Source organism: Camellia sinensis, chromosome 8 (assembly GCF_055761805.1).
Source record: "Camellia sinensis isolate YWXY chromosome 8, ASM5576180v1, whole genome shotgun sequence".
Lineage (NCBI taxonomy): Eukaryota > Viridiplantae > Streptophyta > Magnoliopsida > Ericales > Theaceae > Camellia > Camellia sinensis.
In genome coordinates, this window is record NC_138968.1 from 139,826,557 (window position 1) to 139,836,500 (window position 9,944).

General features: G+C 32.3%; 1 protein-coding gene across 5 annotated transcripts; it reads left to right on the forward strand.

Moving 5' to 3' along the window:
* The first annotated feature begins 1,170 nt into the window (after positions 1 to 1,170).
* LOC114304652 (protein kinase and PP2C-like domain-containing protein) lies at positions 1,171 to 9,666 on the forward strand. 5 transcript variants are annotated; one of them, XR_014338335.1, is made up of 10 exons: positions 1,171 to 1,671; positions 1,769 to 1,848; positions 2,092 to 2,171; positions 2,398 to 2,481; positions 2,680 to 2,806; positions 5,629 to 5,790; positions 5,872 to 5,953; positions 6,887 to 7,053; positions 7,957 to 8,004; positions 9,460 to 9,666. XR_014338335.1 is itself a non-coding variant. In XM_082883584.1 (10 exons), the coding sequence occupies exons 7-10, from the start codon at positions 5,900 to 5,902 to the stop codon at positions 9,465 to 9,467; spliced, it is 252 nt and encodes an 83-aa protein (XP_082739710.1). In that variant the 5' UTR covers positions 1,190 to 1,671; positions 1,769 to 1,848; positions 2,092 to 2,171; positions 2,398 to 2,481; positions 2,680 to 2,801; positions 5,629 to 5,790; positions 5,872 to 5,899; the 3' UTR covers positions 9,468 to 9,666. The 5 variants fall into 5 exon arrangements, 2 of the variants coding, with proteins under 2 accessions (XP_082739710.1, XP_082739711.1); XR_014338333.1 differs by having other exon boundaries at positions 1,177 to 1,671; positions 5,872 to 5,928; XR_014338334.1 differs by having other exon boundaries at positions 1,181 to 1,671; positions 2,680 to 2,733; positions 5,872 to 5,928.
* The last annotated feature ends 278 nt before the right edge of the window (positions 9,667 to 9,944 follow it).

Sequence of the window (9,944 nt, forward strand, 5' to 3'; positions counted from 1 at the left end):
AAATTTAAAATTTTCAAATTTTGTAGTTGTTCAAAAAAACCCTTTGGTAAATCTAAACACGAAAGTAAGGGATCCGCCTCGGATAGAGCAGTTTGAGTTTGAAAATTTTATGATGCGGACCGTACATTCTAGTCGTAAAACAATAGAAAAAAATAATAATAATCCTAGGTATCTATAATGTAGAATTTAATTATAAAATTATGAGGTGATTAAAGTAAACTTGGCTATAAGATTTTTATGGTGTTTTTGCTTATGCCCCAAATTAATTTTGATTTTGAGTTTTCATTTTTTCTAGATGTGATTATGACTTGATTATGAGATTGTAACGTTTTATTATGAAACATTATTTTGAATGAAACTTTAGCTTGTTTTGGCAAATGGGTAAAAAATTATTTTTTTGGTTTTAACTTATTAAAAAAAAATTTTAAAATCAATTTTTAACATACTTACCAAAACAACTAATGGATACCACAAGTGTATTTTGGGAGGTATGTTTCAATGTCAAGTCAATCATTTTTTTAGGACATTGCAAATTGAGATTCTTTTTATTATATATATATATATATATATATATATTTAGGTTATTAGTTTTTTTTAATTGTAATTTTTTTCATTTAAGTTTAACTTTTTTTTTCTTTTTTTTTTTTGTTCAAGATACAAATTATTATAACATACATTTTTTAATTGATAATATTGCTAATAAAAGGAGGGGGGGGGGGTTTGTTCAATGGATGTTGTTTTGCAAAATTTAACACTGACCACGTAACCTTTATTTGGAGTCTAATTTTGTTCACAATAAAATATATTTTATATTAAAAAATGCTAGAACACTGGCACATTTCTTTGTTATAAAAAATAAATAAATAATTATAAACTTCTATAATATTAATTAAAAAATATTTGCGATGTAATTATAATAATTTCGTGCTATCAAAAATTCCCACTCACAAATCATTACTGTGAGTACTTTAGTGCAAAAAAATCCAAATATGAATGAACTGTATTGCATTTGATGTGAAATCTCTTGGCCCTGAGAGTGACTGCACTATGCACATACGACATAACAAGTTGACATCAGTCAATTAGTTTGATGTCTGTTTTGTATTACTCAAAATGAAAAAATAAAAAATAAAAATAAATAAACGATTGCAACATGACGCCACAAGTCAAGTCCTCCATTACAGGAAAAAGAGGTTTAGGCGGCGTTTTTTTAACGACACATTTTTAAACGTCACTTTTTTTAATATTTAACGACGTTTTATAAAACGTCGCATATTTGTTTAACAAAACGACACCGTTTAATAATAGGAGGCGTTTAAAACGCCTCCGAATGTGTTGTGCTTCACGCGCTTGGTCTCCTCTTTTCAAAGCCTAATTTTGAATCTCAGACTCACCTAAGACCCAAATTTTCGAGCTTAGCTCTCTCTCTCTCTCTCTAAATCTCAGAGCGATTTCGAAGCTCTACCACTATCTCTCTTTCTCTCTCTAAATCTCTCTCAACCCTCTCTAAACCCTTATCAGAGCCATTCAGAGATTCATCTCAGTGATTTCATCACAAAGATTCAGAGCGATTTCATCTCAGTGATTTCATCGCAGAGATTCAAAGATTCAGGTCGGTCTCCACCATCTACACCATTATCTCCATCATCATCTACACCATCGTCTCCTAAGGTGAGCTCCACCGTCTCTCTTTCTCTCTCTCTCTCTGAAGCTCTTCCTTCCCGTCTCTCTCTCTGTTTCGGTGATTGATGAGTTGTATATGCTCTAGTTCGCCCCCAATCCAAGATTGATCCATATGAGGTTAGGGCCCGTGCTAAACAGGTAGTGCAAGATCAGCGCCGTCTGAAGGTTGGTCTTCCAATCTCAGTTTTATCTATTCTTCTCTCTCTCTCTCTCTCTCTGTCTCCCTCTCTCTCGATCTCTCAATCTCTCTCGATCTCTGTCTCTCTTGCACAATCTCGTTATCTACGTACACATTATCTGTACTTTTTTTTGGATAATTTTTTTTTCTCCTAAAAATCTCTCTATACAAGTATATATATGAATTTATATATGTATTGATTGAATAATCATCCTTGTTTTATTTTCAAGCTCTCAAATGATCCAATCGTTGATCGATAGTGATGGAAAAAATCAACTCCTGTGAGAAAAGAAACCCTTTCTCATTGGAGGTAAGTTCTAATATATTTGTTTGCATATTTGTTCTGATTTTGATCTTGTTTAGATTTGAATTGGACAACTCTGTGTTAGCTTTTTGTTCATTATTTGGGAATTGATATCAATTTATTAGCATTTGTAGTTTGAATGCCATGTTTTGTTCATTGAAAATACAGTTAAGGTAATAAAACGACATTTAATTTTTATTATGTTGGACTGATTTTGTTTTGCTGTTAACAGAGGACAAGCATTTTGCACTACTGCTGCTGTCCTAGGAGGAAAGAGCTTGGCATCTCAGATATCTGAGTTCTATCCAATCAAAGAGTAATATGAAAATAAGGGTTTTTAAGATCTATATTAATATTATACCATGTACTACCTTAAGAAATTTTCTATTTATCCTTTTTATATAATATATTATTACAATATCAGATATCAATCAGATTGATTTACTTAGATTAAAGTTTGAGTCAGATATCAATATCAGATATCAATCTGTAATCTCACTGATTTTTCTTACAGGATGGACAAGATTCTAAAGATCCAAAGCAAAGCACTGCTGATATGACAGTTTTTGTAAGTCGCGTGATATATGGTCCTCCCTATTAGAAGTTTTGTAACTCTGTGGCTTTCATCTAGCCATGGTGAGGTGATACTTTTTCTGGTGATATGAAGTATACTTCAGGCATTTGGATTTGTTCTGCTCTTATTGTGACAACTCCTTTGTTCAAATGCATAATACATACATAATACATAACATATATTGTTTGTTCAAATGCATAATGCATACATAGATATATATACTCCTTTGTCACAGTGTTGTTCAATTCATGGTTGTTATTGTGGTTGATACTGCTATTTATTGTTTGGCTCGATGAATTTTACTTTGGTTTTTCTTCCCATTTGGTCGTCATGGACAAAGAAAACTTTTCTATGCTACTATTATTTTCTGGAAACAGTCTATTAACTGCACAGATCCATAATCAAGAATTTAGTTTGCCAATGTTACCCCAAAAGTTGTGTGAGTTAATGCCTACTAGCTTTATTTGAACTACCTATTAGTTAATAGGATTTAAAGTATGAGGTCCAATGTTTGGTCTAGGAAGAGCTATAAATTGAGTTATATTTTGCATTGTGCTTATCAAGAGGGAAAAGAAGAAACATTTTGTCAAATTGTTCTCAAACCAGTATTGCATAGATTGTGAATTTTGTGTGTCAGATTGCGTTTGGTTGAGTTTCTGATTCATTGTTGCATGTTATGCTGTTTTGTTGGCAAAAAGGCATCATCTTTTTGAATTTTGTGTGTAAGATTGAGTTTTGGTTTAAATTCACGTGTATTTGTTGCATATTATGCTGTTTTTTAAGATGAAAATGTGTAATTTCTTGTGTTATTTTTTATTTTTTTATTTTTTGGTGCCAGAACTTTGATTCTGGAATTCAATATTGAAAAGGGGATGTTAGAAACCTTTGAGAAGTGAGAGTCCACATATGTAATATGTGTATTGAATTCCGTCATTTTGTGGTGTCAAATAACACAATCGTATCTTTTTCTTTGGTGTCAAGAAGAACATGATTGGTTCTAGTGGATTAGATGATGATATACAGAACAATCATAAGGGGCTCCCATAAACTCCTAATTTTCAATTTCACTTAGTTATTTCTACAATATTTTAAGAGTTAGGAATTTGAAGGCATCTAAAAGCCCCAATGTCTTTATTTTGATTTTTGGTCATTTTGGTTGATCTTTTTAGTATTAGTATTGGCAATTTAACAAATTCATTGAATTTTCATTTATTGCATTACCACTATACCAATTATTCATTCAAAGTTTTGCTATCTTCTGAACTATGTTATTTAGTAGGGGTAGGCGCGGGTCGGTTGCAGCCACGGAACCTCCAATCCGCCATCCATCCGCTAGATTGGCGGATTGGAGAAAATCAACCCGCATCCGTCCGCCAATCCGGCGGATGTGGATTGAGCGGATTGGCGGTTTGGCGGATGGATGCGAATCGATTTGGCAGTTTAAAATTTTATAAATTTTCAACATAATTCAACTTGTGCACTTCCTCAAAAAAAAAAAAAAAAAAAAAAGAAGAAGAAGAAAGAAAATATTACAGTCAATGACTTAAAAAAGTATTACAATCACTGTATGCCTTATCTAAAGAAAGAAAGTTTAAAACTTTAGAATATCACGATCACTGCATGCCTCATCCACATATTACAATTACAGCATGATTCATCCACATAAAGTATTACAATCTATGGTTCTTAAAATATAATAACAATTCAAACCACCAAAACCATGAATAGAGCAGTAGTAGAGATTGTATGTCTATGTATTATTACATCTATATATGTTTTTGAAAACAAAAACCAACCAGCATATATCATATTTATATTTATTATTTTTAGAGTTAGATTTAAAAATAAAAAAAAATAGATAAATAATACGTTTATTTTTTTCAATTCAAAAAATATATTCAAGTTGAAATTTTTTTTTCAACAGAATATTTAAACTCTTTTTCAATTGAAAACAAAAACATAATATTTAAACAAATTGAAAACACAAAATCTTATAAATTACTAGGGGTGCTCGCGGTTTGGCGGTTCGGTTGCGGCCAAAGAAATCTCAAATCCGTCATCCATCCGCCAAATTGGCGGATTGGAGAAAATCAATCCACAACCGTCCGCTCGTCATCACGCATCTGTCCAAAATGCGGTGGATCGGTTCGGTTCGGTCGGTTTTAGCGGATCGGTATATCCGCTGCTCACCCCTAATATTTAGTGAACTAAATGTCCCTAGTGCTTCTGTTCCATTAATGGAATGAAATTATTACTGGTGAGATCTTCCAGTTTTCAGGCATGTTCATTAATGGAATGAAACTATACATGTTCATTCATGTAGGGAATAAGTCGATATTCACCAATAATTAATAAAATTTTGATATAATTAACCCAACAGTTCGAATTTTGATACAATTTAAAAGCTTTGCTTTTGACTGCCAGATTTTTATTTGATTTCTGTATCAGCGCACTATTGTGATAAAACTCCTCTACTATGATGATGTCATGGTATGCGTTTCAGTTAATTAGATTTTTGTGTACTTCATCTTTCAGATCATTGGATATCCTTGATTAAAGGTATAGAAAATCCAAAATTTGATACTGTTCCCATGAAAAGGCTGAGGAAATAATTAATGCAACTCATAAGCACTAGTGTCTGCATATGATCTCCATAAATTAGCATCTTTTGTGGTTTGTTCTATTAGTTGTCCAATGATATTATCTAATTATAAATTGTCTCTATGCTATTAGAATTGTGTTCTTTTTAAACTACAGTTTTGTTAGAATGAGAAATTCTGGTAAAGATAGGGACATTTGAATCTTACAGATGTTGGGTGTTTTGGCTTGTCATTATCCCAATAATGCATCTAAAAATCCTTCTCCTCTCTCTGTATTATTTGACCACAGAAAAATATAGTCACTCACACATTGATCTTGCAACCTGTGGATTACGAGCCTCAATTCTTCAGAAGCTGCTCAGAACAAGAAGCTCATAATCCATGGATAAAAAATCCTCTGGAAATGGAGGTTGGGAATGTCAACAGCAAGCATTTAGTATTAGCTCTCAAGGTAAGGATAGAATATTGTAGGAACACTTGGTCCCTTGTTCAAAAATTTTAAGTTAATGTTTGCAACTGGGAATTTGTGCAGGTTAAGAGTGTGCTCGATCCTTGTGAGGATGAAAATGATGACATTCAAGATGATGATGTGAGCTTGGGGGCTGATTTTTTAGGTTTTATCTTCTAGATTTTTTATTTTTTGTTCATTGAATGACTGATTATGCAGTTTTAATAAATCATAATGTTTTTCTGGGTGTTTTTTGGATGCACTTTCTCCTATTGATGGTTAGATTGTGACTTCCTCAATTTTTCTTACATTTTGGACTACTTGGCAGATAATAAGTCTAAATTTTGATGCCGAGTGTTGCCCTGTGAGAAACAGATACGAAACTATACTTAGAATTCCCATGCGAACATGGATTGTACTTGTCAAAAACACAGTAAAAATGTACTTAATTATAATAATCACACTCACATATACCCGCAGAAGTTGAATTAAACTTTGAATTCCCAAGAGTTAAACCCCTTGGTGCCTCTATTTAGTAATGATTTTGACTCCAGCAAAACATGTCTTTGAAGCAATGCACGTATCCTACCTACTTATTGACATAGTGATTAGCTTAGCTGTGATTCATGTTAAGGGAGTGTGTGGGCTTTTTTTAAAATGGATGATATGTTTTCGCATTTTTGTTGCATTGGTCTTCTAATCCGTAGCATGTCCAGAAATTCCTCTAAATTATGAAGACAATTTCATAAGTTTATGTTATGTGAATATGTGTGCAATCTGAAGTAGGTTAGTTTTTTTCATATAAAAGTGTTTTGGCTTGAAGTCCATTTGTTTTTGAAGAAAAGCATGCTTTGGCAGTTATGTTATTGTCTGGGTAATGCATTGAAAGTTACATTTGGTAGGTTAGGTTGTTATGGCTTGTTTGTTTTTGGAGTATAGAAGTATTAACAGTTAGTACGTATAAGCTTTTGACTTTTTATTTATTTCATGAAGAATTTTTTTTGCTCAGTTTTGATTACAGTAGCAGGTTTATTTGCTGTTTTGGTATTTACTGGTCAGTTGTTTTTTGACAATTTGGTTATATGATGTGATAATGAAGCAAGTTAGATCATCCAAGAATCGTTACATTGGTTGTAGCACATGCAAAGCCTCCAAATTACATGTCTTTCTTCAAATTCTGCGAGTCCCTAAATTTGGCAGAGAAACTACATGTGGAAGAGTGGAATCCAAGTTTTGATCAAGTGCTCACCATCTCAGTCCAATTAGGTATGTCTTTGATGATCTTGGCTTCATTTGAGTTTGTTTTAATTTTGTGAAGTAAACATTTAATTCCGTACTCGTCATTGAAATTCTTTGTGATATTATGTGCAAAATTCCTCTTATTAAGGGTAAATAAGTAGTATAGATTATGTTGAACATGACACTCATAAACTCAGTGTTTTATTACCTGTCATGATTAGTTTAGGTAAATATGAAATACTTGAGACAATTCTTGTAGATGCTTAGTTCACATTGATGGTGACATGTTAGTGACGTGGTGTAGATTTCAGGTTTATGTTCCTAACTACTATAAAGTTATATAATGAATCTTTCCATTAGTGGTTTTCTTGCTTCAAGTCTATTTTTACTTTGAGTCTTGCTTGGCAACTGGCTCTGTTTTTTTCTTTTTTGAGGATGGGAATATGCTCTATGGTTGGCAAAGTCAGCATTCTTCATTTAGGATTTATGAACTGAACAAGCCATGTTATACGGCAAACTTTCTATAATGTTTTGCCGAAGTAAGATTTTGGTGACCACGTAAACTCAATTTTTGTGGTCAGTCATTTGATCAATATAGCAAAACCACTATATGGAGTTTTTAGTCTCTTGTTATTTTGGAAAAGTAAATCAAAGGAATAAGATGGTGATTTTGGGGTAAATCATTTAGAAACTTGCTATGAAATTTGGATGGACAAATGTACGACAGTCAATAGGCATGGAAGCATATTTTGTTCAATTAGTAACCAATCTCTCATTTCTCCTCGCATTGACATTGACTTTTGCTGCGTCATATTGTCTTGGATGTCATTATATAGATATAATTTTCCTTTTTAAATTGCTTTACTGTGGTGGCTGTGGTTCTGGAAGTTGCAGTGCTGACTATCTCTTGCTTGTAATTTTTATTTATAGGAGGCCTGAATGTGGAAGGGGAGGCTGACAACTGGGATTTTGGTGTAGGTATGTACTATGCAACAGGGAACTTTTATATTTTAGTGCGTATGATTGGCCATCATGAGTTGCGTTTGATCCCAGTAAAATTTTGAATAAGTTATTGTGTGAGTAATTCAAGACCCATGAGAGGTTCATCACATGTGTGACTTGTGATCCACACCGCCCCCACTTTGATGCAAGAGAAAACAACAATTATTTTGTTTACTTGCTAAATAAGGTGTTACAATCTTGCTATTGTTGCATGCATATCTTTTTATAAATCCTCAAGTTTATGGAAATGTTGCTTTCTATCTTACTCCCTCCATCCCAAATTGTTTGTCTATTTTTGGCATTTGAGCCCTTTAATCGGGTCAATAACTAATATTTTTTTAAAAAAAATTAAATTTTTTCTCCCACAAATTAAATATCTCAATTAGTTCTTGTAGGTAAAGTCTTCAAAATTGTTGAAAAGAGAATAAATTTAAAAATATAGATGAGTTTTTGGGATGTCTGGAATAGTGAAATAGACAAACAATTTGGACGGAAGGAACATAAAGTACAAGAAATCATGACTATATAGGAGATGTATACCCTTTGCACTCATTACACGTAACAATACACAAATGAATTTAAATTACGTACTAATGCCTTTTTCATTTTGTTTCCAATGAGATCTATAAATTAGCGTAGTAGTTTAATAACAGGCAAGATTGTTAAGGGCTATTTCTGTTACAGACAAATGACATCTATAAATGGATGTTAAGCCTGTTATTGAGTATGAATGTTAGGTTTAATAATAAGATATGCGATAGTAAAGTGGCCTCTTTTCACTTACTATTTTTCTAGAGTTCAGTTTTTCTCCTTTGGAACCAGCTAACTTTCTTTGCATGTTGAAGCTATTGTAGAAGAGAACTTTTCACATTAGAGCATCTCATGATTTTCTTGTATGGTGGGATATGTACTTGATAATTGTTGTGATAAGAGTTCACAATTGATCTGGTCTGCAACCAGCATGGTCTGCGATTTCTGAATAGCGTTTTTATTTTATTTTATTTTTTCTCAATAGCGTTTTTATTTTATTTTTTCTAACATCTGAAACATGCCTTTTAAGTAGTTTAAGATGCATAACCATGGCAAATCTCAATTTGATAAGGTCATACACATTCTAAAAGAAAAAAAAAATGTTAAAGACCCTTCAGAAGTCTTGCCTAATTTGATGAGTGGGAGTTAGATCAAATGACCTCTAAATTTGTTTATGCTGTGAGAGTATTATTTATTTAATTTTACATGATTCTCATATGTGTCTGTATTGTCTTTAGGTATGCCCTTTTCTTTATATGTATTTAGTGCTTCTTGGTATGTGATAAAATCTTCTTGTTAGTGCTTCTTCAAGTTTTAAGTACTCTTTATAAGTATTGGGTATAAATTCTTCAATTTGTGTTTATTTTGGTGAATCTGATTGTAGTTTATGTTCTGATGCAGGCATGTAGACCAGTGAAGACTACAACTTTAATGCTAAGACATGATTTTTGAATATATGTTAGTTTGTGGTTAATGCTAAGACATAATTTTTGGATATATGTTAGTTTGTGGTTTAATGTTAAAACATGATTTTTGGATTTTGAATATATTAATTTTGTAGGTAATGGTGATTGGATATTAATTGAATGAGAAAGTGAATTAGTGCTTCATTATAGCTATTTGAATGGGAGTTATTATTTTATATTAGTGCTATTAAGGTATTTTTTTAGTTCAATCAAATAAAATTAGCACAATTTCAAAAAAAAAAAAAAGATATAACGGCGTTTCTACAAATGCCTCTTAAACCCTACTTATTAACGATCATATTTTAAAAAAAGATATGACGGCATTTTTCAAAAACGTCGCTAAATATCATCAGTGACGTCAGCGTGTATTTAGTAGGACATTTGGCGGCGTTTTTAATATCACGACGTTTTTAAAACGCC

Bases quoted from the DNA above. Each gene is read 5' to 3' on its own strand.
- LOC114304652 (XM_082883584.1), top strand. From the start codon at position 5,900: ATGAAAATGATGACATTCAAGATGATGAT. The intron at 5,929-6,886 runs GTGAGCTTGGGG...GTGATAATGAAG, and splicing joins ATGACATTCAAGATGATGAT to CAAGTTAGATCATCCAAGAA. The intron at 7,054-7,956 runs GTATGTCTTTGA...TTTTATTTATAG, and splicing joins CACCATCTCAGTCCAATTAG to GAGGCCTGAATGTGGAAGGG.